Source organism: Colletotrichum spaethianum, assembly GCF_022836535.1.
Source record: "Colletotrichum spaethianum MAFF 239500 DNA, contig16, whole genome shotgun sequence".
NCBI lineage: Eukaryota > Fungi > Ascomycota > Sordariomycetes > Glomerellales > Glomerellaceae > Colletotrichum > Colletotrichum spaethianum.
This window is the reverse complement of record NW_026054786.1, coordinates 776,161-803,749: the sequence shown is the minus strand read 5'-3', so window position 1 is coordinate 803,749 and position 27,589 is coordinate 776,161. Positions and strand designations below refer to the sequence as shown.

Sequence of the window (27,589 nt, the reverse complement as noted above, 5' to 3'; positions counted from 1 at the left end):
GGCAAATCATGCTAGAACGAACCACATCGGACCTTGATGGCGCCCGGGGTCATCGATGCTAGAGACGACCTGGGTGTCAGGCACCGCAGCGACTGCAATGCCTAAGCGTGGTTGACCTACTCTCCCGCCCTCTTCCTCGCCCCCTTCCTCGCCCCCAATACACTCACGGCCACCCACGTTGAACCTTGTTTCCGTTCAGGTCCTCCCGCCTCCCGCTTCCCGCGAGGCGGACGCTAAGGCCACGTCCCCCATCACGAACTCGCTAAGGCTCGTCCATCCTCAGCTCTTCCATCCTTGACAACGTCTTCTATTTCTGAATCGACTGGGCGGCCCAGGTCCCACTGCTATGTCCCATGTCGACGTTTAATCTTGCCTTACCCGTCGGTACATGGGCAGTCTTTGTGCGGGCTGTCATACGCAAAGCATATTAAAGCAAGTCGAGCCCAGACTTCAACCAAGCCTTTTCTGCTCGTCACAAGAGCGTCTGTTGTCGTTCTATCTTTCTATCGCCCGTTTCTTCCTTCCGTTTTTTTTCTTTGCTTCATTTCTCTTTTTGTTCACTCCTTTCCCTTGTGCACTCTAAATTACGACAGCGGGGACTTGATCAGCACTTTCGTCTGTTCTACTTTTGAAGCTGCGGGACAGCTTCTTGTGTCCCCTTGTTTTCTGTTGCCTTTATTTCGCAAATGAGTAGCTGGCTGTAGGCGGCCCCGGATCCTTTGGCTGCCTTTACTCTTCTTCGATTTCTCTTCTCTTTTTATTCTAGGGTTACCAATCAGGTAGTAACTCTTTTCTCGCAACACATACGATTTTTTAATCGAGATGGACGGAATGAAGGAGCCCAAGCCGCAATGCGGCGGTGGAAACACAGGCGGCACCGAGTACGACGTTGGATTGCACGTTGCCGGCCTTTGTAAGCTGGAACCTGAGGGACGTTGTGGTATAGAGCAGTCTGACTAACTTGACATAGTTTTGGTCTTGGCCTTTTCGATCTTTGGTATGCAGAACAAGCCTCGACGGACTTTGTGGCGCAACGTACTAACTCAAGGGCTTCAGGCGCTGGATTTCCCGTGGTGGCCAAGAAGGTCAAGTGGTTGAAGGTGCCCCCCAAGGTCTTCTTTGCATGCAAGCATTTCGGTACTGGTGTGCTCATTGCAACGGCCTTTGTTCATGTAAGTGGATCAGTCCAGTCCGTCTCTTAATTCAACGGGATCGCGTCTAACGTGTCGCAGCTTCTGCCAACCGCCTTTGGCAATCTCATGAACCCATGCCTTCCCGATCTCTTCACTGATGACTACCCGCCGCTCCCCGGAGCTATCATGATGGGGTCCATGTTCATTTTGTTTACTATCGAGATGTGGATTAATGCCAAGATTGGAGGCCATTCCCACGGAGGTCCCACTGGCGATGTGATGCACTCGCATGGTCATGGTCCGACGCAAGTTGCCCCAGCGCGACCCCCGCGATTCGATCAGGACAGTTTCGACGCCGACGATGACAGCATCGACTTTGAGAAGAGAATGGCCCAGCGCACATACGGCGATGAGAAGTCCCGCGTCCCCGCCTACGGCGAGCAGCCCGTAAACAACTTGTCCGACTCGGATATGCCTCCTTGGTTCGTTGTTTTCTACGAGCAGTACGTGCGTCAGCGCATGGAGATGATGAACATGATCCGCACCACCCAGGAGAAGCAAACGTCGTCGCAGGTTGCCGTGACAGAGGTCAAGAAAGAAGACCCCTTTTACGATGAAGAGGGCCAAATGGTTGACCCTGCCGTGTACCGTAAGATGTCTCTTAACATTACCATGCTCGAAGGTGGTATCCTGTTTCACTCGGTGTTCGTTGGCATGACCATTTCCATCACCGTTGACGGCTTCATTGTCCTTCTCGTCGCCATCTTGTTCCACCAAATGTTCGAGGGTCTTGGTCTGGGTTCCCGTATTGCCGCCGTTCCGTATCCCAAGGGCAGCATCCGTCCGTGGGTGTTAGTCGTCGCTTTCGGTACTACGGCTCCCATTGGACAAGCCATCGGACTGCTCACCAGAAGCACCTACGATCCCGAAAGCGCCTTCGGTCTCATCATCGTCGGTGTGTTCAACGCAATGTAAGTTACAATTATCAAGTGACAGAGATCTGAGCTAACATGGTCCAGTTCTTCCGGCCTGCTCCTCTACGCCGCCCTGGTCGACCTCTTGGCTGAGGATTTCCTTTCAGAAGAGGCCAACCGCATTCTCACCAGCAAAGACAAGATCACTGCGTTCTGCTACGTCCTTGCCGGAGGTCAGTAGAAGATTGCCACCTCGTTCATCCAATCTCAGACTAACTCTTCTTCAGCTGCTGGCATGTCAATCGTCGGTATCTTTGCCTAAGCCATTAGCAACACCATCGGGGAATCCGACTTCCCCACTTTCCCCTCGACTTGTCTCCCGCAAGAGGAACCAACCCCCCGTGCAGCCGAGCGACCAGCCCTTTCACTTCCTCAGGACCACACTAGGACGGACGAAGAGCGAAAGCCATCCCGCGTTCGACTGGACTTTGATAGCAGAGGATTAATGCTTGTTATTCGCCAATGCTGCGCCAGATTTTGTCACGCGAAACCAGGAAGGGACGGACTGTTAGTGGATACCGACAGCAACTCTCACAAAATCTACCACACTCTTTTATTTCTTTGCTATCATCCCTGGTGCAACTAGCTGCCGGGAACTTTGTATAATAGTAGTGACGTTGCTATATGTGGACCTCGCCCCGTAAACCACACAACAAACGCGTACGGGCACAACAGGCAACTTCTTTTTTGTTTCGGAGCATTATCAGGTTAACCTCACATGAGCATTTTTCATGGTGTAAACTGATATATGAGGGTACACAATATTTATTAGTCTCGCGATATAAAGGCACGGAAATGGAAAATCTTCTTGTACGATAGCAACCCCCCGAAATAGGACTGGCAAAACATTACTAGGATTGGCCATCACCATGACATGCTATCATATATGTTTACGCGTCAATAGTTCCGAGCATTCGAACCGTCATATGCTCTATTCTGGTACCGTCTTATCAGGCCGTTGTGCGACAAAACACAACCGCGGCAACGACAGAGTTGGACTCTGATCGGATCACGAGAAACAACCCACAATGTCGTTTCTGCTCAGTCGCCGGAGACACTTCGAAAGGCCAGCGCGATAGTTGAATGGGTAGGCTCAATAAAACTTTCTACTCCACATTGGTTGGCGTCTTGGAACAGAGTAATAGTGGGAGCATTGGTAGGGGGGTCGATGGAAACGGCAAAAGAAAAGACAGGATGCCAAGCAGCCGCCTCGTATGAAGTAGATGGCGGACACGAAAGGGGGTTGGTGAGAAAAGAGACCAAGAAAGATGAAGCGACGTTGAGAAAAGCGTAGCGAGGGTCCCGAATCAGGGACGGACCCGTTACCCTGGGAAAAGGCAGATGAGAAGCTTTTTCGAGCACAGCCGCCCTAGGTACATACCCTAACTACTGGTAGGAAACCCAGCCTTGCTTTGCTTTTTCTGTTTGCATCGGAGCTTGGAGCGACTGTTAGTCTTCCCACACGCAAATCCGAACTTGCAGGTACTGTCTGTTTGTTACTGCCTGCACCCTGAACGGCCGAGAGCGAGAAGAAGGGGCTAGGCTGTTACGATTTAACCATGTCGTGTATAAGGTTATCCTACGGGCCGGAGGATTACTGCACGGCGGAAGGTAAGAGGCAGAGGGGAGAAGGGGTGGAAATGGTGCAACAGTGACAGCGCGATGCATGCCTGCACCTGCAGAGCCTTCCCTCCCTCCCGTACGACTACTGCAAGGGGCATGCTGCTCTTTCTCTCTTCCCCCCCCCTCTCTCTCTGCCCCGTGGACCCTTGTGCGAGGGATGCCAGGCTCTGCTGTGTGTGCTGCGTACTACAGTGGTATGATGGCATGCACGCGAGTGTCAACCAAGGAGGGGATGGGCATGGTGTCACTGCTGCGCCTATAAATATGATTTCAGACAGTTTGAAGCAGCGGGGGTCCAAACTCCGGACGAAAAGGAGGGGGGGGGGGGGGGGGGGGGGGGGGGGGGGGGGGGGGGGGGGGGGGGGGGGGGAGGAGGACGGTGGGCAAGGGTTGCATGTGGAACTGATTGATGGGGAGACTTGTCTCGCACATGCGTTTCCCTGCAACAGCGTGGGCGAGTTCCGCCGACGACGATGGCGACGAAGGCGGCGGTGTTTCTAGAACCTTGATTTGCCTGGCGTTTCCTGTTGGCCCTACTATGTATATCTCGCATCAGTATCGGCGGTACGATGTACAGTGGGGGGTCAGAAGTGTGGAATCACCCCCGCTTCACCCAGCCACCTGCATTTTCACCCCATCACTTCATCCAGCAACAAAACTATCAACTTTTTGAATTATATAGTAAGACTATAGTTAAATTAAAGCCCTAAGTTTACTGGTCAGTATCGTGTATACTAACCTTATGCTTTTACAACTGCCTTTAAGTGTAATAGCACAACTCCCCTAGCCCGATGGTTGTACGTCACAAGGGCATATAAGCAGTGTTGACAGCAGGGCTTGCACGCGTGCAAGCACTGACGGATCTTTTGGGTCAATTGGGTCAATTGGTTAGGCCATAGAGTCAAAGGGTCCTTGCGACCGACGTCACTGTCAGCGTCTGTTACATTAAGCGCCTCGGTAATGACTTAATTAACGCTTGTATTTTCTCTTATAGGATTGTTTTTTATGCTGCCTATAATTGCTCCTTAAATCTTTTGATATCTAGCTCGTTTTTCCTAAGGTTAAATGCTTCTAGGTATAGCTTTTATAGGTTATCTTTTATTATACGCTAATAATACTTAATTAGGTTGAGATCTGGCGAATATAAGGGCTAGTTTATCTAGGAGATCCCCTAGTTAAGTATCTAATCTATGGTCTTTATAGCATTATATATAGGCGCATTATTATATATAAAATAACATATTTTGTTTCTATTAAGAAGATATTTTTCTTTTAGGTATAATATATAGCTATTAGAGCTATATCTCTGCTTCTAGGTGGTTGTATCTCTCACAAGAAAGATAAGTTTACTTTAACCCTCTTTCTATATTATTGCCTACACTATAATTAAGATATTTGCTTTAATATAGCTTATTAGGTTAATAAATTACTTATCTTAGCGCTTAGAAGGGAATCTAAATACTTAGGCTAAAGGCAATAAGGAGTTATTTTGGTATAAGTTCTTGTCAGAGAACTAGGTCTATATAAGAAGAAAATCAGCAAAAAGGCCTATATAAGAGGTAAGTCTAGAGATAAAAGTACTATTATTAACTCCTTAATTTTTTGTAGCTATTCTCTAGTAAAAGTAAGCCTCTTTAATGCTGCTTTTCTAGTAATAAATAGCCTTTTTATAGCCTTTTATTTGCGAAAGTTAGTGTCTTGTAAAGTCTGCTTAATAGTACTAAGGCTAACTTGGCCTTTCTAAGACTTAGTAAGCTCTAAGTAGATAACCTGGAAGTTATAGCGAGTAAACTTGATAATTGCCTTTTTTTCCTGCCTATTAAGTTTTGGTGGCTTGCCTTTTCGGGGCGTAGACTTAAAAGATTGGCTTTCTCGGTATTGTTGAAGTGTGTTGGCGACTGCCTTATAGGAGCAGTTGAAGACTATAGCTGCGTTGCAGTAACTTCGGCCAGCTAGCACAAAGGCCACAATCGCGATCCGCTGATCTCTTGATAACTCATTGTTAGGCTTTCGATTTCCTGATAAATGAGAAGAAAAAGCTTATAAATTGGCCTCTATTTCCTGAAGTTATGGGAGAAAGGAAAAAATCGATGTATAGAGGAAGACGCGTCAGGACGCGCTTTAAGGTGGGGTGATTCCACACTTCTGACCCCCCACTGTATGCACGGGTCAAGTGGTGGTGTACACATATCGTACACTACCTACATATCGCTTGCCTTGCCTTTTTTCCCCTTTGGGTGTGGGCCCGCAGGATGCACAGGCACATCTCCGCGCCGAGCGCACCCCGGTACGAACATTTTTCCATCTATTTATCTGATTTGCCTCTTGGGGGGTTATGACGAAGAGGAGCCCGATGATGTGGTGGAAGGCAGATCAACTGAGAAAGGCAGAGCCAGCATGGACGCCAAACGAGATTGGCTTCCTTGGCAGAGCGTCACTCGACTGTTTGGGTGACACTCGAACAGCGTTGAGGCATGGTGGAGTAAGTATAAGGCATGGATGGAATGCAGTGGGAACTAGGCAAGGTGAACCGAGCCCGGAAGAAACGGCCACCCTGCCAAGACTTGTCATGAGCAAGCCAGGTCACTCGACGTCCTGCCCTTTTTGGAGTTGAGATTTTTTTTCTGGGGGGGGTTTTTTTTTCTTGGCACAGAAAGGTAAGGCGAACGAAACATTCTGGCTATAGAAAAATGGATACGGCAAGTTCATGACGCGGCCGTGCGTTGCATCCGTTGTTCGGTTTCTTTCGAGGCGTTCGGGTTTGACAATTGTGGCTCCAAGTTGGACGTCAGGCGAGAAGGAGAAAAACAAAGCCACGGCGGCGAAGAAGGGGGGCCTGGCAGGTGGGCATATTGGCAGGGCGGTTCGTGTATCAGAACCCGATTGTGAGATGGGGGATGGGGAGGTGGTTTTTCCAACTTTTTACAAATACACGGTCTTGGCACCTGTGTGATAATCACAGGATGAGCACGGAAACCGTTCGGCCACGCACATATCAGCCAACATGTTATTACCGCAGCTCGCCAAAACTGGTCACCAGAAAAAGCAAAAAGCGGGAACGTGGCGTTTCCCCCCCTCTCCTATGCGACACATCAGCACACACCGGACGGAAGCACAACGACTACTGTTACCGATTGCTACGGTATATCATGAGGTTGCTAAGCCCGCGCGCGTTCCTTCCCCCCCTGCGGACGCCTTTCATCCGACGTCCGAGGGAGAGACAGCGGAGCGATGGTACGATTCGGAGGGAAGTGAGCTGGGCTTTGAGGGGGAAACGAAACAGAAACTCGAACCGGGAGGTCGTGAGGCCGCCTGGACGTTGGTCATGGACAAAGGGTCGTAGTCCCGTCATTGGGTTCAGGCAAGTCTTGCCTGACAATCTCTCCCCCTCCCTCGCTGGGTTCTACTCGAGATGGAAAGGAAGATTCGGAGTTACGATGTGCTTCCCTCTTTGGGGAAGCAGTAGCAAACGGTTCTGCTCTGCGAACTGGCCCAACCCCTCCAATCTCGTTATCTGAGGAGAGTTAATGGGGAGCAAGGCATGGGAAGCTAGCAGAAAGCCATGGTTCTTGCAGAGGCGAAGCCCGCCGACGGATCCGGAAGTTTTCTACAAACCTTCTGGGACACATGATGCGTAAGTCGGAGAAGCAGGTCGAAACGACATACGGAATAGAAGAGCGATGGCAGGCCTTGGTTGCGTGGGCGTCGATAAAGCTGCTGCTAAAGTATATCGTCTTCGAGATGGTGCGTGCCGGCGCGTGAAGTGATCCGAGAGTAGTTCACCACGAACTTTTACGGTCAAGTTAGGTTGCGGGGGAGGAAAGCAAGAAAGTCGTGCGTGTTCATCAGACTTTCGACCAATGTAGTTCATTGCTCTTTGTCTTTTTCGTTCAAACATTATAAGTAAATATCTACAGAGAAGGCGGCCAAAGCTGGCCCAAGGTTGTGTCATACTTGTTGAACGTTTGAACCCAGATTCCCACTGTCTAGCGGCAACTCAAAGACGGCCCAAGCAAGCACGATCCACCCCTTCTACACAACTGTCACGGTGGCGTTGCCACGAAGATCGTCGCTGGAGGAGCCAACGAAGACGGTGAAGTCGCCAGGCTCGACAACGTACTGCAGCTTCTTGTCCCACAGGCCCCAGGCGGAGACGGGCAGGTCGACCGAGACATCGGCGGTCTCGCCGGCCTTGATGAAGACCTTTGAGAAGCCACGAAGCTCCTTGTTGGGCACAACGATGGAAGAAATCATGTCTTTGACGTAGACCTGGACGACCTCGGCGCCGTCGCGGGTTGAGTTGTTGGTCACCTTGACGTTGAGTGTGACGGTGTCGGTCGGGGAAACGCTCGACGAGGAGACACTGATGTCGGTGTAGTCGAAGGTGCTATAGGACAGACCGTAACCGAACTGCAATCATGTCAGAAGCGCGTTCTCACTGTGAATCTGGTCGGTTTTATGCTTACCTCGTACAGGGGCAGAGGACTCGACAGGACGTAGTTGTTGCCAAAGACCAAGGTGCCATTGGGGTACTCCTTACCCGGGTTGGGCCAGGCGCGGGCGGAGTTGAGGTAGTCGTAGTAGACGGGGGTGGTGCCGACGTCGTAGGGGAAGGCGACGGAGAGCTTGCCGGAGGGGTTCACGTTACCGTACAGGATGTCGGCCAGCGCGTGGCCACCCTCCTCGCCCTGGTAAAACATCTGGACCAGAGCGCCGGCCTCGTCCGAGATCCAGGGCTCGGTGATGGGCTTTCCGGAGCTGAAGATGACGACGGTGGGCTTGCCGGTGTCAATGACGGCCTTGACAAGGCGGCCCATGGCGCCGACGAGCTTGAAGTCGTGGACGTCAATGTGTTCACCGGTGGTGGCGTTCAGACCCGCCCAGAGCTCGTCCTGGTCACGAGACCAGGTCCCGACAATGACGACGGCGACGTCGGCGGCCTCGGCAGCAGCGATGGCCTCGGGGAAGCCGGCCTCGTCGTTGGACCAGCGCTCAGCACCCTTGGCATAGGTGACAGTGCCCTCACTGGCGGCTCGGATACCGTCGAGGGGAGTGACGCCGCGCTCCATAGCGGTATGGATGACATAGTCGCCGTACTGAGTGTTGTTAGCGCTCGGCTGTGGTCTGTCTGAGTGGGCAGCTTACGTTGACATAGCCGTGAGCCATGGGACCAATGACAGCAACATGGGCATCCTTCTTCAGGGGCAAGGTCTCGTTGTGGTTCTCGAGCAGAATGATACTCTCGGCGTCGAGGTCGCGGGCAATCTTGCGGTGCTCTTCGGTATTGATGTAGTCGAAAAACTGGTCGTCGGGGACAGCGGTGTAGGGGTGCTCGAAGATACCGGACTTGAACTTGGCACGAAGGACACGGGAAACAGCGGTGTCAACAACGTCCTCGGGCAGAGTTCCATTGGCGACGAGTTCGGGGATGTACTGGAAGCTGTAGCGTCCACCACCCATCTCGGCGTCGTTGCCAGCAGGCAGTGCCTATTCTCATGTGAGCAAATAGTCACGGGCCGAAAGTATGATTAGGACACTTACGTTCAGGGTGATGCAAGAATCGTCAGTCTCTCCGCAAACGAAGAAGGCGTTGGCCAGACGGGCGGTACCACCAGCGTCGGACTGGGTCTCGTTAGCCAAGCTCAAGGCCAATGCCGGATCAACTTACGATGACGTAGTATTCGTAGCCCCATTCCTCGCGGAGAATCTCGGTCAACAGATGGTGGTCGGCCACAGTCGGGACGCCGTCGTAGGCGTTGTAGGAAGACATGATGCTCCAGGCATCGGCATCAAAGATGGCGCGCTTGAACGCAGGAAGGTAGGTGGTACGAAGCTCTCTGGGGCCGCCGTGAACGGGAGCAGTGTTGACGCCCTGCTCAGGGGTAGCGAAGGCAGCAAAGTGCTTGACCATGGCGCAAACGCCCTCCTCCTGAAGGCCCTTGGTGTAGTGGTATCCGTACTCGCCGACCCTACACTGTGTCAGTCTGGGTTGTTTGTTTCTGCAGTCAATGGCACATACAAGAAGGGGTCCTCGCCGTAGGTCTCCTCCACACGCCCGAATCTCAGCTCACGAGCCAAATCTACCACGGGGGCAAAGATCTGGTTCACGCCGAGAGCCTTGGACTCGATGGCAATGACTCTGGCCATCTTCTCGACCAGTTCAGGGTTCCACGAGCAACCGTGGGCAATGGGCGAGTTGAAGATGGTGGCATTGAGGGCAAGAAAGCCGTGGATTCCCTCGCTCTGGATGAAAGCCGGGATACCTAGAGAGTCTCAGCATCTCACTCGGTCCATTTGATCGCGTCCCAACTCACCCAGCGTGGTGTTGTGCAACAGGTAGTCCTGGGCTAACTTGGCTCCATAAGAGACGGTAGACATATTGGTGTAGAGTCCAGTCCAGATGGAGTTGGCTCTGTTCTCAGCAGCCCAGGCCAGACCACTCTGGTTGAAGCGGCCATCGGTCAGGTTGAGGTAGTCACGAATATCGGCCTGGATCAATTGGGCAGTCTTCTCCTCAATAGTCATGCGCCTAAGAAGGTCAGACACTCTGTCGTCAATGGTGGCATTGGGGTTCTTGTAGGTGGGCGTGCAGGTGCCGTTCGTGTAGGTGCCGTTCTGGGCGGCGACGGCCGCGACCAGCAGCGACGAGGCGAAAGTCAGAGAGAGCTTCATGCTTCCACGATTCGGTATGCGGGTCAATGGAACACTAATTGACGTATCGGCTACAGCTCTAGAGCTCAAGAAGAACGCGACTCTGGGACATGACGCGCGCCGTCAGAGGGTATTAATACAGCTCTCGCTTGCGCCGCTGCTTCGACCCGACTTTACAGCGACATGATGCCACGAGCCAAGGATTCAGAGTAAACAGACGTAATTGCATTGGGAAGCCGGCCAACGAGGGAAAGGAACTTCTCCGCATCGATCATGAAGCCCCCCCCCAGTCTTCCCCTCGTGAAAGGCCAAAACCTGGCGCGATGTAACTGCCAATTTGCTCTTGCAGCGGTCTTGCCCGGCACTCATTGGGCAGCCAAACATGAAGACCCCTGGTCGTTCCTGCACATGGCCTCCCAGAGACTTAGGATGTGGCCGTGCTGGAGGCCAAAAGAGGCGGACTGACGACATACCCAAACCTGCCGGGCATCGAACTAGGAGATCAGCTTGCAGCAGACCATTTCGATGTGCATATCGGCTCGTGAAGCTGATGGTGATGGGTGATTTTGCATGAGGGGAAGTCAGTTGGAGATGGAAAAGTTGGGGAAAGCTCCGCCCGCATCCCCAGATCTGCAGAACGAACATGAGGTGGGTTTGCTTGGGGGATGGATGGTGGGGCAAGGGGAGCGAATAGCCAGTGTTTAGCGAGTGGGTCTTGAATCGGCTCGTTTCCACCAATGACAGTGTCTGCGGTCCCAGCTCGTCCGGACCCCGAGAACCGCTCAAATCCGACCAGTCCGGTTGGAGAACAATGTTGACCATACTGCACTAACGGGGGACCGGAGACGGCAGGTTTCCCCACACTAACGACAATCCAATGGCACAACATTGAAGTGGTGATAGGCCCCAGGTCTCTGCGGGAACTGCGAATGGCCTACGGTGCTTTGCTGTGGCCTGCTGATGTCTATCATTGCTCTCTTCTCCCCTGCCCAATCTCCCCTCCTCTCTGCCGCTAACTCCACGCTTCGCTCACTATCCGCGCCGTCTCTCTCCTTCTTGTCAACTCGCTCCAGCCCACCCGAACCTGCTCTATCGGGCCGCACCCCGGAACCAATCGGGCGAAGCCAATGGCTAAACATGAATCAGCGGCCTCGTGGTCGAGGCTCACCCCATTGCGGATACTGGCGGGATTGCGACGATGGGATTCGCTGGCCATGGCCCCGGCAGCGGGACTCTGCCGTGTGAGCCCTCCCTGCTCCGAGTAATCCTCCGCAGCCCTCGTGCTCTCACTGAGAAGCAATTATCGTACAAGAGACGAGTTTCACTCAGGTCTTGAGCGGCTTCCCGGCTCGAATCGTGCCTTGACTCCCAACATCTCTGTTCGTCGTCTGTTTGTGCGCAAGATACCCCTTTGATCGACGTTCATCATGGTTCGCCTCCGCGATGGAATGTGGCTGCCCGCCGAGGGCACGGCGACGGAGTACGCAGAGGAAGTTTACTACACCACCGAGATCGAGGGTGGGAAGGGACTCAGCTTGCTGTGCCCGACGAGGAAAATCAAAACCCGCGGCCACACGCTGAATGCGAGCACCGTTACTCTTGTAAGTCGGAAATTCCGCCAGCAAGGCAGACCTCTCAAATCCTCCCAAACTCACTGCTGACACCCGAGACAGGACATCAAGGCCGAGTTTGACGGCGTCATCTCAGTCGAGGCGACTCACTGGGCTGGCGCGCTCAACAAGGGTCCTCACTTTGAGCTGTTTCCCGATGGCAGGCCAGAAGTCGAGGCTCAGATTCAGAAGGGTGACAAGGGCACGACTTTATCCTCGGGCTCGCTGTCCGCGACCATTCACCCGGATTTTGACATCCAGTTCCACAGTACCGACGGCACCAAGCGGCTGACATCCCTTGGGAGCCGGAGTGTCGGTCTAGCATACAACCCTGCGCCAAGCACGCCAATGCAGACCGGGGACATGCGCGACTTCAAGCACTACATGTTCACTCAGACCACGCTCGGCGTCGGCGAAACCATCCATGGCCTCGGTGAGAGGTTCGGTGCCTACAACAAGGTCGGCCAGTCCATCTCCCTGTGGAACGCCGACGGCGGCACCTCCAGCGAGCAGGCCTACAAGAATGTCTCCTTCTGGCTAAGCTCCAAGGGGTACGGCGTCTTCATCGATACGCCGGGCAAGGTGGAGCTCGAGATCGGAAGCGAGCGCTGCAACCGCCTGCAGACCGTGGTCGAGGGCCAGCGACTTAAATGGTACATCATCTATGGCCCCACACCCAAGGACATTCTGAAGCGCTATACCACCCTCACGGGCAAGGCGGGCAGGGTGCCTAGCTGGAGTTTCGGCCTCTGGCTGACAACAAGCTTCACGACAAACTACGATGAGCAGACGGTCAACACCTTTCTCGAGGGCATGAAGGCCCGCGGCTCGCCCGTCGACGTCTTTCACTACGACTGCTTCTGGATGAAGGCCTTCACGTGGACCGACTTTGTCTTCGACTCGGAGCGCTTCCCCGACCCCAAGGCGCAGATCGCCCGCCTCAAGGAATCGGGCCTCTGCAAGAAGGTCTGCGTGTGGATCAATCCGTACATCGCGCAGCATGGCGAGGCGTTCAAGGAGGCCGCCGAGAAGGGCTACCTTGTGAAGCGCAAGAACGGCGACGTCTGGCAGTGGGACCTCTGGCAAGCCGGTATGGGCCTTGTCGACTTCACCAACCCCGAGGCGTGCCAGTGGTACGAGGACAAGCTCAACACGCTCTTTGACCAGGGCGTCGACTCCATCAAGACGGACTTTGGCGAGCGTATCCCCTCCCTCGACGTCGAGTGGCATGACAAGACGGTCGACCCCGTCAAGATGCACAACTACTACGCCTTCATCTACAACAAGGTCGTCTATGAGGCGCTGCAGAAGCGCTACGGCCAGAACGAGGCCGTCTTATTCGCCAGAGCCGCCTGCGCCGGCACCCAGCGGTTCCCCTTGCAGTGGGGCGGCGACTGCGAGTCCACGCCCGAGGCCATGGCCGAGTCGATCCGCGGCGGCCTCGGTCTGGGCCTCAGCGGCTTCTCCTTCTGGAGCTGCGACATTGGCGGCTTCGAGGGCTACCCGCCACCCTGGATCTACAAGCGCTGGGTGGCCATGGGCCTGCTCTGCAGCCACAGCAGGCTCCACGGCAGCAGCTCGTACCGCGTGCCGTGGGTCATTGACGACGACGACGCCAGCGACGAGGGCTGCTCGCGTACGCTGGCCAAGTGGACGGCGCTCAAGTCGCGCCTGATGCCGTACATCTTCTCCGAGGCGCAGGCCGCCGTAGAGCAAGGGATCCCCCTGTCCCTGCGCGCCATGTGCATCGAGTTCCCCGAGGACCCGACGTCCTGGTACCTCGACCGCCAGTTCATGCTGGGGCCCAGTATCCTGGCGGCCCCGATCTTTGAGGAGTCGGGCGAGGTGGAGTTCTACTTGCCCAAGGGGCGGTGGACCTCCTTCTTCTCAGGCGAGGCCCGCGATGGGCCCGGGTGGTTCAAAGAGACGCACGGTTTCGGCTCGCTGCCGCTCTACGTGCGCGAGAACACGGTGCTTGTTCTGGGCAGCGAAAAGGCTGTCGGCGCGGTGTACGACTACGCTCAGGACGTCGAGGTCAGGCTGTACCAGGTCAAGGAGGGTGCCAGGGCAACGGTCGTTGATACTGAGGGCCAGGAGATTGGTGTTTTGGAGGTTGGCGAAGATGGTCAACTCAAGGACACTGCCATCCTGAAGGGCGACTTCAACGTCACGGAGTTTTAAGGGATCGGTGCCAGTTGTTGTGTGCGCGCGGTATGACATGTTCATGAATCTATGAGGCTATCTGCATATCTAGGGTTAGATGGCTTAGAACCGGTTTTCCTTCAAGGGTACTTATGCCAACACTCGCAAAGTTCATGATATTCCCAAACGTCATTGTATTTTTCAACCACCGTCCTTCCCCAAAGGTCTTCCGGGCCGTTCCAGCGGAGAGGCCAGCCAACCGGGACCTGTCGGATAGTCGGCTATTCCCAGGCTTGCAACCCACCGCCACGCAGAGCCGTCAAAGTATTTACCCCGCGCCGTGGCCCTTGATCTCGAAGTGACCGGACCCCTCATCTCATTTCCCATGATGCAGGCCTCTCTCGTGGTCTCACCTGGTCTCTTCACGTCTTCGCTAGTCATGATTTGGTACCGGGAAAACAAGCTCATCGTTCTCCAAATCTCTTACTGTCTCCAAGGCGGTCTCCAGGTGGTGATCTCCGTATTTTTGTCGCTCGCAGGGCCGGGTCCGCCCCCAGCCGGCCAGAGTTTCCCCGCGAACCACGAACGACTCATCTCCACTCCCTTCCGCACCCTTGGCTCCGGCTACCCCTCAGTCGGCCCCAGATCTCAGGCGGTGACCATTCACAGTAGCCCAAAGCCGCCGCTACGCAACGGTAGTGCTTCCCCGGTTGTTCTACTAGTGCCGGCTTCACATCTTGCGCAGGACCACGGAATCTTCAGGCTTTTCTTTTCTACCTGGCCTCCTTTGCTTGGGTGTAAGTGCAGTTGGGGTAAGCTGCAGCCTGATGTCTCCCGGTAGTACCAGAGCAGTACGTACTATGCAATGCTTCACACCCATTCAAATTCTCCAAATCTCGGTTCTTGCCATTTTGAGGCTTCCCCGGATGTGGGATAGGCAGGGTGAGTGATACTGAAAGCGAAGAAACCCGGGGAGGGTGGCATGGCTTGCGCATGTCCGAATGACTTTCTCTGCATTGAATCTTTGGAAGCTTTCATAATGCAGAGGACAGTTTTCGATTCGGGCTTCGTAAACCTTGCAGCACGTTGTGAGCCCTTTAATGTGCTTATTCGAAGTGACGGAAATGAGATGCAGTCTATATAGTCGAATTTGAAAGGAGCACGGAAGAGGAAGATGCGAAAGTCATAGACGAAGTGGCCCCATTCTGATTTTCCATTGGAAACCGTTTGAACGCATCTTCGCCGTCAAGCTAAACCAGAGGCCGCTATTCAGGTTACAGCATACGGGTGCGGCGGCGGAAGAATCAGATACCTGGACACCACTGCAGATCAATGGAGATAGACGAGCCAGAGGATTCTGATCACGGTACACGATCCACAGCCTGCCAGTCCCACTCCGGCACTACATATTATTGACATAGCCAAAACTCACAAGGAACCTGAGGGCCTGGGTCTCGGAGTGCGACTCTGCGATGCAACTTCAAGGGTATCTCGCACTTACCAAGCATTAATGTTCGCTCGCTTGCGTGATTTGCCACTGTAAAGTCTGAGTGGGCTTCTTCAACAACTGTAAGCTGGAGGCTGTATAACCAAGACACAAATAGCTTTGGTATGTGTACATGAATAGAAAGACCCTTCCATGTTCGGAACGACAATAGCCTTCCGGGCTGCAAGACAATGACGATGAAGCAAGAAACCAAAGGGTATCCCACACTCTGAGCCTCCTAAGGCACATCACAGAGGTTGCTAGTTCAAATCAGACCACTAAGACAGGGCTCTCGGTTAGCCTCTCAACTCCATCCTACGTTGGCTGCAACACTTACGTTATCCGGTGTAGTCGTAAGTTCCTCGTATGCCTGCAATATCTCAAACCCCATTGCCATGACATTTTCGTAAGAGTCGTCTTGTATCTACAGTTTGTTAGCCTTGGGACGTTATCCACGACAACGGCAAAGCTTACCCAGCTGAGCACAGTCTTCGCCGACTTGTGTGCCTTGTTCTGACGGACGCCCATCAGAGTCAACCCCTGGAGAACCAAGGTATCCTGTGACCCAGGGTGTACGACCGGTGCAAGGACACCTCCGATCCCCTCATCTACGTTCGAGAGCAGCGGAGGTACAAAGGTTGAGAGCGGGCTGCCTGGTCTGCAGATGATGATAGTCCCGAGCAGCGTATCGCCCGGCCCTTTTGCCCGCACTATACCGCAAGCCTTCGTTTCTTGCAAAGCGCACTTGTACAACTCCAAGACCTCGGGGTTCGCGCAACTGCCAACGTGACTGAGGACGCTTTCGGCATTTTCCAGGCCGTGTATCAGATCGAAGCTAAGGTTCGCTCGCTGGATACTTTGCAGCAGGCCCTCGGGAATGCTCCAGCCGCTCAGGTCATTGATTATCAGGTTGGTTAGCCGTTTGGGGAATTGGACGTCCCAGCCGTTGTTGGCGAACCAGTTCTTGACACCGCCCTCGTCGATGGGGATGCCCAAAAACACGCCCGGAAACGTGGTTCCCAGCTGTAGTTTCTTCACGCCTCGCTTGCCAATGAGATACCGTAACGCTCGTCGGTGGAGAGATCGTCCAACAGAGACGTTGCGCTTTGAGGGATCCACAAAGATGGCTCCCAGAATACCGGTTCCGTCTACAAAGTATGTGGCTGCAAACCCGTACAAGGCGTGTGTGCTGCTGTTTCTGACGACAAAGTGCGCTTCTTCAATGTTTTGGTTAAACAGCTCAAAACTCGCAGCAGGCATCGACTCCAAGTGACCCATATCGACTATATTGGCCCGGGCAACGGCTTTGGTGAGCTCCTCGAGTCCATGGGCGTCGCGGTGGCGATCATACTCTTCCACAATCCAATGCTGGCGTGACTTGAGGACCTTCTTACTCTTCCGCAGCGTCCCTGGCAGGGTTCCCTTTGGCACAATGTGTCCACAGAGAGCCCGCACCAGTGCATGCATTGCAGTCTCCGTGAAGTCAAAGGTGCAGATGTAGGTACCGATCGACTTGTCCATGGCGAAGTCATAAGGAGAGCTCACAGCTACGACGATGACGGACTTCTTCTGGCCCCGCGTTCGCAACATCGAGCACATCATCTCTACATGCTTCGTGAAGCCAGCTTGGTACAGATTCCTGTTCGCATCCGCAGTGACGATGATAATGCACGACGCTCTATGGATGAGGTTCTCATGGACTAGAATGATGCTGTCAGCAGGGCGCTCCGTTTTAGGAGAGAAAATATCGTACCTGGCCTGACTCCGTTCGCTGTGTAACTCGTATGAAGGAGTTTTCCATGACGGGATCGTGCTAGAGAGCGTCCAAACTCTCTAAACACACCCTCTCCGCTCATTATTGCTCCCTTCTCTCGGTGAAGCCATTTATCGTGAGGCGTTGGAGCTAGCCCTTGTGCATCTTTGGCCTGGAGAATGCTTTTCGTCAAGCTCGAGGCTGGTAATGGTTTGACCAGTGGTGTGAGAAGCAACAACTCTTCCTCCTTGTGCATGGATTCCGATAAGGGTAAGAGTTTCTCCTTGTCTCTGATGACCGTAATCGAGTCGTCATATGCTTTCCTGGACAGGGCCATGTGTGATGGATGTAGCTTAGAGAGCAGAGATATTCCAGGTGGGTTGAGGGCTGTCTGCCAAGACGTGCAGGTGTCTTTCAGTCGTAACACACGCTTCAACGAGGTGTAGATCCGTTCTTTGGTGAAGATGCCATTATCGACACCCAGTTTGAGGCCCTTGATGGCTTCCAGCTGTACGTCGTAGGCTCGGCACAAAAGAACCAAATCACATCCTGCCTCAACGGCCATGACTACTCCGTTCTGTACTCCAAGCTCATGGGTAAGTGACTCCATTTCAAGACACTCTGAGATGGCAACACCGTCAAACCCTAGCTCCTCACGGAGAAGATCGTCGACGACTTGGTTGGATAGGCACGCATGTGATACGTTCATGGAGGGATTCGAGATGGCACATCCTCCCACGAACATGGCATCAAGCTTGCCAGTGGCGATAGCATTGCGGAAGGGTACCAGCGCGCTCAGACTCAGCTCTTCCAGCGTCTGAGTGATGATTGGTACGTCTAGACTGGATCCTAGGAAGTCCAGGTTTCCATAAGAGGGGAAGTGTTTCCCACAGGAGGCGAGACCGGCATCGCGAATACCGTTGATGGCAGCGATGCCATACTGGGAGACCTCTTGGGGGTCGTCTCCAGTCGCTCGAACTCCAATGGGCTGGTACCTGGCGTTCGAGAGAACATCCAGGACAGGGCCGAGCATGAAGTTGATGCCACACGCCCCGACCTCGGTTGCAGTAGCCTTTGATACTTCATAGGCTAGTTCGACCCGCCCCGTGGCCGCCACGCCCATGGCACTGGGGAACTGGCACACGTAGTCTTCATCAAAGAGACTGTTGACACCCCCATTCTCTTGATCCAGAGCTATAAGCAACGGCTTGGGATGGCCAGCCTTGTGAGCAATCGTCTGAAGTTCTTTGATCAACTTGGCCGTTTCTTGAGCAGCTATATGGTATTAGCATGAATCTACAGCCCGTTGTTCCGACAGCCCAGTCAGAAACAATGAGTTTCACTCACATTTAAGGTTCTTGGCGGTCAAGATGATGGTTCCCAGATGGTGGTCCTCGATGAGGGAGCGGATTTGGGGTGTCACCTCGGTGCCGTCCCAGCCCATGATGAGCATCTGGCCAATGGCCCTGTGCGGCGCAACGACAAGACATGTCAGCTAACGAATCGGAGTATAGTCGAATGAATTGCATCATGCCCCCAGATACGATGCCGTAATGAGAGCTACGACAAGACAAGGGGAGAAAGGTGATTTGAGATGGGATGATGGAGGGCGGGTCGAGCGAGAGAGCCAACGTACCAATCGAGATCCTGCCATAGTGGGTCGAGCTCCATGTTGAGCTGGGCCATGGCTAGTGGTCTGCGAGCCGTCACGTTTTGACGCGCATAGTACCTCTCGAGGTAGCGTGTCTCGGGGTGAGAGAGGTAACGGCGACCCTTCTCGGATGTGGATGTGGACGTTGACGTTGACTTCCGCTTGCTGGACGGATGTGACCCGGAGCCGTCGCGCAGGACAGGAAGGAACGTCTGTGAGGACGTGGAGGTCGACTGGGACGCCATGTGCGGCGGCTGCGTTGGTGGGCTGCTGCACCAGCCACGGTCGACAATCATTGGCTGGGGCGAAGGCAGAGGGGAGGGGGATTCGATTGGCCGATAACCCCCTTCGACGTCCGCGCCGTTATCTCGACCAGCGGGCACCTTGCGGTGTGGGGCGGTTGGGGCCGATGTCTGTGCCGGGCTGGGACGTGTGCTCGGAAGGTACGTACCGGGTGGCCAAGCTCCATTTCTGATGTTAGCGTCTCTGATCATCGGCCTCGACAACGGAACGTTACATGGAGCCTCACCACGTCAAACCTTCTTTTTGTTCCCTCCGAGCCTAGCCGGTGTCTTTCTCTCTCTCTCTCGCACTCGCCCACACACACACACACACTGGACGCTCGTCCTTCGAGGCCCTCCAACGTCAACCGTCTAGGGCCCTGACACAATGTGGGGCGCTCGCGCCGATTCTGGAATCTGGAAGCAGTGGGTGATGCGTTGCGTCGGGTGCTTGGGTGCTTGGTAGTGAAACAAAGCTCCAGAAACGAATGCCTTCTGCCATGTGGACCATCCGTTGGTCAAGTAGTTTCTCTGACTCGAGGGAACACAACACACAAAGAGGCAACGTACAACGGGCACCGACCTGGCTCTCCCCGCTCCCCCAAAGGCACGTTTGATGCCGTTGCCTACCTAACACACAAACACACGCAAGTCTCCGTCCTATCTCCATACCACCATGTGTGGTGGCCATCCCGCTGCGACTGTGAGGGGCGATGACGATGTGCCGGTGCTCTGGAAGGCCATGAGACTTCCATGCAAGCCAGGCCATGCCGGTAGCATTGGCTTTCGCCGCTCCGGTCACTGCTGCCGCAGCCGCAGCGCCTCTGGTGAATAATACCCAACGCAGTCCCTCACTGCCACTCTGTGTCTTCCTTGTTCATGGCGTCGATATTGAAGATCAACCTTCCACTCAACCCTCCAACAGCCCAGAAGCCAGTCAGCACCCATCACCCAGTTTGACAAGATGCCTATCGCCATTCCCAAGACGCCAAAAAATGGCATCACAAAATTCACAAACTGTCGCCTTGTGAAGGGCGATGCCTTGGTGCAGGAAGACATCTGGGTCAGCTCCGCCACAGGCAAGATCATTCACAGCCAGGCAGCGTTTTTCGACGACCTGTGTCTTCCGGATGAAACCATCAACCTGGGCGGCCGCATCGTGTCCCCTGGCTTGATCGACTGCCAACTCAATGGTGCTTTTGGCTTCAACTTTTCCACGCTGCTGGAGGATATGTCGCAATACGGCAAGAAGGTCCGGGAGCTCAACAAAAAACTCGTGGCCACGGGCGTCACATCCTACGTCCCAACTCTCACCAGCCAAAGACCAGAACTTTACCAGAAAGTGAGTCTGCGTGACACCATCGGTAACTTGAGACTTACTAACATGCCACAGGCACTTCCGTATCTTGGGGCGTCAGGAGGCTCACAAGCCGCCCACGACGGTGCCGAATCTCTAGGAGCCCACGTTGAAGGACCGTTCCTCAACCCCACCAAGAACGGCGTCCACAGCGTCGATGTCCTGCAACAAGCGGAAACATTTGATGACCTAAAAGAGTGCTATGGCGCTGAGAATATCGAGCCAACCGCCAACGGAGGCACGATTCCAATCAAGATGATTACGGCGGCGCCAGAAAGGGGCAACATGACCAAGATCATTCCCGAGCTGCGGGAAAGGGGATCATTTACTCCATCGGTCACTCGGAAGCAACATATGAAGAAGCATCAGCCGCCGTGGCAGCGGGAGCCACGATGATTACTCATCTCTTCAACGCCATGCGACCTCTTCACCACCGCAACCCGGGCGTCTTTGGTGTTTTGGGTATTGCCGAGAGCCTGAACAGGCCGTATTTTGGTATCATCTCCGACGGCATACATCTTCACCCGACAACGATCAAGATCGCCTTCAATGCCCACCCTGATGGCTTCATCCTAGTGACGGATGCGATGCACATGATGGGCCTTGCAGACGGTTCCTATCAGTGGACGAATGGGCAAGATGTGAACAACATTATCAAGGCCGGCTCTACGCTGTTGCTAGAGGGAACCAACACCATCGCCGGAAGGTGAGTTCATACGGACGTCAAGAGGACGAATCGAAACTAACAACGGATAGCGCCGTCACCCTGATGGAATGCGTGAACAACTTCCTCCGATGGTCCGGCACGGGCATCCCCAAGGCCCTGAAAGCCGTGACTGCCACACCCGCAGCGATGCTTGGCCTGCAAGGCGTCAAGGGCTCTCTGGAAGACGGGGCCGATGCCGACTTGGTGGTCTTTTCCGAGGAAGTGAGAGACGGTGCCATTCAGCTGGTTGTGGACGAGGTTTGGAAAGCCGGAGCGTTGGTATCGAGCCGGAAGGAGAGCCAATCGCCCATCACCCCGTGAAATGACGAACTGCACGAGTCAAGAATATTGGACTTTCGTAAGAGAAGAACTAAGAGCAGAGCGGGGCCCTACAATAGACTGTACACGCATAGAACTGCCATCCGAACCGTGTTGTAAATGGATGAGCAAACGTTTCATATCCGGGCTGTAGGCTAGAGCTTTGGAAGGGGGAAAAGCGACGTAGACAACAAGGTCTGGATGCTCGCTTGTTTTTGCCTACTTTCGCAGATCCGCTTAAGAGCATGGTTGTACGACGTCGAGTTAGATTAGCGACGCCGGCCTTCGGCTTTCGAATACAAAAAGATTGCCAAGTCGAAGTTGAACAGTGCACCGAAGCCGAAGTGAGAGTTGCAACTGTACAGTGAGATTACCAATGAAGACTGTGTCATCGGGGTTATTAGTCCACAATTAGCCCTGCCGGCTCATCCCTGAACCCCCGCATCTCGGTGCCATCCAGCGCCAGTGCTCCTTATCCCCAGCCCGCCAGGATGCGGCCAGCCCCCCATTTGCCTCCACAGTGCGGCAACGCTTGTCTTCGTCGATAACCCCAACCAGCCAATGACGGTAATTTAGCTTCCTGATAGGGGTGGATGCAGGTGCCTGGCGCTCTTTCTCGCTGCAGCAGTGTGTCGGCGGCTGTCCACAGTGTCTCTCCACTCTCGCTTCGCTCTGCCAAAGAGATCCCTCCGCTTTTGCGTTTCCATCGATCCTCGCTCGGACAAGACATTCGTTGAGGCCAACTCCAACTCCTCGATTCGACTTGCTTTTTTGCCCGAATTTGAGTGGTTGCGGCCGTCCCCTCATTTGACAGACGGGGAGTCCTTTGGATACATTCTTGCGCCGCCCACAGCCGCTCTTCAGCTCGCGACAGCACGAGGCGTAGCTTGCGCATCGTCGGCCGGCGCTTGCGACAAAAGCCCTACCATGCCATGGCCGCGTTCCACTCAATGTCGTCCGGCGCGACGCCCGGGGATGGCATGGCTCTGAATAGCGCTGTGGTGGACGGCATAGACGCCTCCATGTTCGATGATTCTCTGTTGTAAGTATCGTCCGGTAACAGATGAGGCTGCAGCCCCGTGGCTTAGGGACAGCTCTCTACCAGTCGGTTTGTCGCAACCATGGGATGAAAGTCAGTTCAACTAATCTCGGCCCTCCTCACTGCTCTAGGGATACTGTAAACAGCACCTTTCCTACTATACCGTTCACGCCGACCTACGACTTCCAAGACTTCTCCGCTGCGGGCTTCGAAGACCCATTCGCGTACTCGAATCGCCAATACGAGGCTCAACCTGCGCCTGAGGAGTTCAACCAAGACTCGCCCACACAAGAGCTAGACAACAAACTCCTGGGGTTTTCGGCGCCGTCGCTGAAGGCCACACTCGTGGACGGCGCTGGCCAACATGTGGAACCCAACATGTCGGCCGAACTGTACGGCATGTTCTTCGTAGCCGAGGACGTCTTTGGAGCTGAGAACAGCGGCAGACCGCTCGAGCTGACCTGCTATCGGAGAAACCTGTGGCAATGCTCCGGGCAGGTCACACTGCCTCGACACATCACTCATATTGTGGACGAACAAGGCCGGCAAATACCCATATTCGAGTTGGCGGCGTCGATAACGGCGATCGAGTCCATCGAGGGCAAGATGACGGAGATCATCTCGATACCGTGGAAGAGCGCGCATCCGATAGGTGCAGAGGAACCCAAGTCTACTGGCGGACCGCCTAATATCGTTTTGGACCTCGGAAACGGCCAAGAAGTAGATGCCAACAGGGTGTCTCTGCCGTTGTCGTGGAAGAGGTTGCAGTTCAAGCACGCTACGGCGAACAACGGGAGGAGGAAAGGCCTGCAGCAGCATTACCTGGTACAAATCAGTCTACTTGGCAAGCAACAAACCGGCGAGTACGTCAAGATTGCCGAGGTCCACTCTGGGCCCGTTATCGTGAGAGGCCGCAGCCCACGAAACTTCGACAGCCGGAAAGATATACCCTTGACCGGTGGAGACAAGAAGCAGGGAGGGAGAAGCAACAGCGACGCTTCCGCAACACCTGTCAAAGACAACAGCAACAACGGCGTTCCGACTCCTGTACCCAAGTATCAGTCCCTGGGTAACGTCCAGCAACCAGCGGACTGGGCACCGCCGCAGATGTACCGTGAACTGAGCGGGGGGCCGCCTCCCGCAAAGAAAATGGCCCTGTCACCGGGAATCAACCGGCCCCCAATACCGGCCTGGTCGTCAGAACCATCAAGGCCGCTACCCAGAGCATCGACGTCGGGTTCGGCGCCGCGTGCTGGGATCTCGGGTCCCATCAACCTTTCTCTCTCGGAAGACGAGAGAAGTCCCAACAGGTCCAACTCGGACGTGCAGAGCCCGCAATTCACAAAGTCCACGGCACCCACAGGGCACAATGCGAGCCAGAGCCCCAAGGAAGAGGATGACTTGCTCTATGAATACTTTCCTCTTAGCGTGGATGATTGGTACGGTGCACTATGCTCCTTTTTTGTGGTCTCTTGCTAACTGGTTCCAAAGGATGCCACCCGTTGAAGCAATTTACCGGCCTCACGTCGTCCACCATACCATTGTACCGCCAGAGATCAAGGCGCAGCAACTGCGGAGCAAGGCGAAGCGATACTTCACCGCTGAATCTTGAACGTCATCTGAGCTTGGCATTCCCATCTGCATCTAGACTGTGCGACGACACGCTCAACTCTTGCATTTGTAGCACGGCCGGGGCTCGAGGGGTTTTTCTGAATGAATTGACGAAGCCATACATGTTTGTGTTTTCTTTTCTTCTTGGTGTGTATTATATGGCAACGGTACTTGTGCTCGATATTGGACAGACAAACCAGAGCAGGAGGGAGGAATGGAGGGCAAATGGGAAACAGGGTTCGCGAACGAGCCGGCATAAGTGGTTATACCCGAGTCTAGGTGATGAAGTAACTCAAAAAGTGAAAGAATATCAAAGTCTGTCCGGCTCCCCTTGGAGCTGGACTTCCCTCACTCCTGCGTCTGCGGACTGCGAGACTTGCATGACAGGTTCGGCGCGGTGCAGGCATAGCGCTGCATACGGCCAATCACACAACTTCACACAATGCCATGCAGCTTTGACATAAAACTGACTTTCTTTCATGTCTACGTAGTCTCAAGGAAGTTTGTAATCTACACGAGGAGCCCTGCTCTACCTTCTTGCGGCGTCGTTGTCCGAGCGGACGCGTTAAAACCCCCTTTTGGAATGCCACCGAGTTCTCGTCAAGCATCAATCTCATGTGCCCCTTTTGTTTTTCGGCCGTAGTCTAGCCATGCTACAGTCTGGTATTGGCCGCCCAAAAACAAAACAAGAAAAAACCACCGCAATGCAGACTTTGGGAAAATACCACTTTGCGTCTAGCTAGCGAGTGACGATAATGCACCAGTACCAATATGCTCGCCGTCCCAAGAACTCCTGAATTTCGCACCCGCACACTCGATCAAGCTCCGACAGTGTTCAGTCTCGACATCATCTGCTGCTCCGGGTTCGGCGTCAACCGCCGCGTAAGCGCCGGCTCCGGAATCCTCGAAGCCATGCGGTCGGGAACCAGATCGGGGGTCACCGATCTGGACAGCTGCTGCTCGGGGTTCGGCGTCAGACGCCCCGCCAGCGCGGGCTCGGGGATCCGGGTGGCCATCCTGTCGGTGATGAGGTCCGGCGTGACGGCGCGAAGCTGCTGCTCCGTCGGCGACTTGGTGCGTGCCGACATGCTCTCGAAGACGAGTTCGATGTCGGGCGACGTGGAGCGGATGGGGTATTCCGTCGCCGGGGAGGCGCGCAGTAGACGAGAGGTGGTGGGTTGAGGGTGTAGGATCGTGGGGGTCTCGACCTCGTCGACGACCGTCCTCGGTACGGGACCGGGGCCGGTGCGGATCCTGGAGGGGAGGATCTGTTCAAAGCCTTGTTCCCTGGCGACCTTTTCGATGCTCTTGAAGTACTGTTTGCCTATTAGCATCTCTTTGTTGGGTTCAGCGTGTTGGGGAGAGAAGTCTTACCTTGACTGTCTTGACCTGCAACTCCAGGGTCGCGTCCTCATCCACAACAATCATAGGGTGAGGGTGCAACTGCAGGCTGGAGAGCGTCCACATGTGGTTCACGCCTTGTTCGATACACCTCTGCAAGGCGAGCGCCTTCTTGGCGCCCAGGATGATGGCGACCACCTCCCTCGCCTCGAGGACGGTCTGCACGCCGACGGTCAGGGCGAGCTTCGGGACTTTGTTGACGTCGTTGTCGAAGAAGCGCGAGTTGGCAAGGATGGTGTCATAGGCAAGGGTCTTTACGCGGGTCCGCGAAGCGAGGCTGGAGCCGGGCTCGTTGAAGGCGATGTGGCCGTCCTCGCCGATGCCCGCGAGGAAGAGGTCGATGCCACCGACAGCCTTGATCTTGGCCTCATAGGCGACGCACTCGGCCTCCAGGTTGGGGGCGTTTCCGTTGAGGATGTTGACGTTGTTGGGGTGGACGTTTACGTGGGAGAAAAGGTGCTTCCACATGAAGGAGTGGTAACTCTCTGGGTGGTCCCGAGGGATGCCGACGTACTCATCCTGCTCATCGTCAGACAAGGTCGTGATGGGGTACGATAAGAGAGACGAATGGTGGAAGAGTTCACATACCATGTTGAAAGTGATGACATTTTCAAAGGAGATCTAGGATAGAAGCTATAAGTCACTGGCCTCCAACACACACAGAGATAAGGCCCCTACCTCTCCAGCCTTGTACTTCTGAACAAGTATCTTGTATACCCCCAGGGGGCTGCTTCCCGTCGGCAGACCAAGCACGAACGGGTGAGCCGGGGTAGGGTTGAAGTGCTTGATCCGGTCAACGACGTAGTTTGCTACGTACGCGCTGGCAGCGTCGGCATCGTCGCGGATAATCAGCCTCATCGTGGGATGTTTCTACGAATGTAGACTAGTGTGGGTTGTAACGAGACCAGAAAGGATAGTCGGTGTAAGTGGCAGGCAGCGCTGGCGAGCTTAGGCTTTGCAGGTTGGTTCTCGACTTCAAGAAGGAGCAGGATACGAGGGGGCAAAGCTGAAGGGGCCCTGCTTATGAGGGACGACAATATCAAAGTGCGGCGGCCAGAAGGTTTTGCGGTTCCGCCTTCCCTGGAGGGGGTCCCCTTTCGTCGCAGCCTCCGTCGCAGACGCCCTGACATCACAGACCTGCGGGAAGCAGCCCCAAAGTCTGCTGGAGTTTCTCATTAACCCCCCCCGTGGAGGTGGAGGGGGATGGAACGTCACTGTTATCGGCGGTGTTTGACGAGCGAAGAGTCCCACCACCGGGGCGGGCGTCCCACAACCGCCGGGGAGGGAACATTATCATCAACGTTGCCAGTCGCGGGTGTCGGCCGAGTCACCTGGCCCCAAGGATTGGATGGCGAGGCCCCGACTCATGTGGCCTGCGGAGTGGGTGGCCGATATGACGGGGTTTATCAACCCTCTGCGAATGAGAGAGTTGGGTAAAGAGCAGCACTTGCTTGCCCCATTCGATTCGATCGTCATCGTCATCCGCGATTTAAAGTCATCATAGCCCGAAGCCCCTGGGCCAGGGTTCGGCATGTCTGTCCAAGGCAGTGGTGGTGTTGAAGGAGCCATGCGGCCGGGACGATAAGCCATGCTTGCCCGCGGGGGAAGCTCTCCAAAGAGGGTGCCTGCTGTACTGTGTGGAGAGGTTCCGATATCAGCAAAGTTCGCGACGCTACGCATGGGTGGCGAAGGTGGTCGTTCGTCGTCGATAATGGGCGGCCACGGCGGAGGAGGGGCCACCAAACGTCCGTGACGTGAAGCCGGGTCCCTGGTTTTGTGATCTGGCGGCTGCGTGTTACCACTGCATGGGGGTGTAAAGTTCTGTGCTATGCATGTAACTGATACATGGGGGA

The 27,589-nt window shown here is 54.7% G+C and overlaps 8 protein-coding genes across 8 annotated transcripts; 5 read left to right on the top strand and 3 right to left on the bottom strand.

The window, feature by feature from the left end:
* Nucleotides 1–822: 822 nt before the first annotated feature.
* Nucleotides 823–2,288, top strand: ColSpa_06725 (zinc-regulated transporter 2; the record flags this gene model as incomplete). Its single annotated transcript, XM_049272937.1, has 4 exons — nucleotides 823–913; nucleotides 1,057–1,172; nucleotides 1,233–2,104; nucleotides 2,153–2,288. The coding sequence occupies 4 exons, from the start codon at nucleotides 823–825 to the stop codon at nucleotides 2,286–2,288; spliced, it is 1,215 nt and encodes a 404-aa protein (XP_049128894.1).
* A 5,474-nt stretch (nucleotides 2,289–7,762) lies between these two features.
* ColSpa_06724 (periplasmic beta-glucosidase) lies at nucleotides 7,763–10,402 on the bottom strand (the record flags this gene model as incomplete). The annotated part of the gene is made up of 7 exons (XM_049272936.1): nucleotides 7,763–8,140; nucleotides 8,197–8,847; nucleotides 8,876–9,217; nucleotides 9,272–9,352; nucleotides 9,399–9,699; nucleotides 9,750–9,993; nucleotides 10,045–10,402. The coding sequence occupies 7 exons, from the start codon at nucleotides 10,400–10,402 to the stop codon at nucleotides 7,763–7,765; spliced, it is 2,355 nt and encodes a 784-aa protein (XP_049128893.1).
* Nucleotides 10,403–11,808: 1,406 nt separating this feature from the next.
* On the top strand, nucleotides 11,809–14,172 carry ColSpa_06723 (alpha-xylosidase; the record flags this gene model as incomplete). Its single annotated transcript, XM_049272935.1, has 2 exons — nucleotides 11,809–11,982; nucleotides 12,055–14,172. 2 exons carry the CDS (start codon nucleotides 11,809–11,811, stop codon nucleotides 14,170–14,172), a joined length of 2,292 nt encoding a protein of 763 aa, XP_049128892.1.
* Nucleotides 14,173–15,879: 1,707 nt separating this feature from the next.
* ColSpa_06722 (beta-hexosaminidase) lies at nucleotides 15,880–19,492 on the bottom strand (the record flags this gene model as incomplete). Its single annotated transcript, XM_049272934.1, has 7 exons — nucleotides 15,880–15,897; nucleotides 15,957–16,043; nucleotides 16,094–17,319; nucleotides 17,463–18,647; nucleotides 18,720–18,838; nucleotides 19,009–19,436; nucleotides 19,475–19,492. The coding sequence occupies 7 exons, from the start codon at nucleotides 19,490–19,492 to the stop codon at nucleotides 15,880–15,882; spliced, it is 3,081 nt and encodes a 1,026-aa protein (XP_049128891.1).
* Nucleotides 19,493–20,268: 776 nt separating this feature from the next.
* Nucleotides 20,269–21,057, top strand: ColSpa_06721 (N-acetylglucosamine-6-phosphate deacetylase; the record flags this gene model as incomplete). The annotated part of the gene is made up of 2 exons (XM_049272933.1): nucleotides 20,269–20,646; nucleotides 20,698–21,057. 2 exons carry the CDS (start codon nucleotides 20,269–20,271, stop codon nucleotides 21,055–21,057), a joined length of 738 nt encoding a protein of 245 aa, XP_049128890.1.
* Nucleotides 21,058–21,077: 20 nt separating this feature from the next.
* Nucleotides 21,078–21,688, top strand: ColSpa_06720 (N-acetylglucosamine-6-phosphate deacetylase; the record flags this gene model as incomplete). Its single annotated transcript, XM_049272932.1, has 2 exons — nucleotides 21,078–21,367; nucleotides 21,418–21,688. The coding sequence occupies 2 exons, from the start codon at nucleotides 21,078–21,080 to the stop codon at nucleotides 21,686–21,688; spliced, it is 561 nt and encodes a 186-aa protein (XP_049128889.1).
* A 929-nt stretch (nucleotides 21,689–22,617) lies between these two features.
* ColSpa_06719 (protein pacG) lies at nucleotides 22,618–24,336 on the top strand (the record flags this gene model as incomplete). The annotated part of the gene is made up of 3 exons (XM_049272931.1): nucleotides 22,618–22,727; nucleotides 22,856–24,163; nucleotides 24,216–24,336. The coding sequence occupies 3 exons, from the start codon at nucleotides 22,618–22,620 to the stop codon at nucleotides 24,334–24,336; spliced, it is 1,539 nt and encodes a 512-aa protein (XP_049128888.1).
* Nucleotides 24,337–25,153: 817 nt separating this feature from the next.
* Nucleotides 25,154–26,594, bottom strand: ColSpa_06718 (glucosamine-6-phosphate deaminase; the record flags this gene model as incomplete). The annotated part of the gene is made up of 3 exons (XM_049272930.1): nucleotides 25,154–25,651; nucleotides 25,710–26,357; nucleotides 26,415–26,594. 3 exons carry the CDS (start codon nucleotides 26,592–26,594, stop codon nucleotides 25,154–25,156), a joined length of 1,326 nt encoding a protein of 441 aa, XP_049128887.1.
* Between the last annotated feature and the right edge of the window lie 995 nt (nucleotides 26,595–27,589).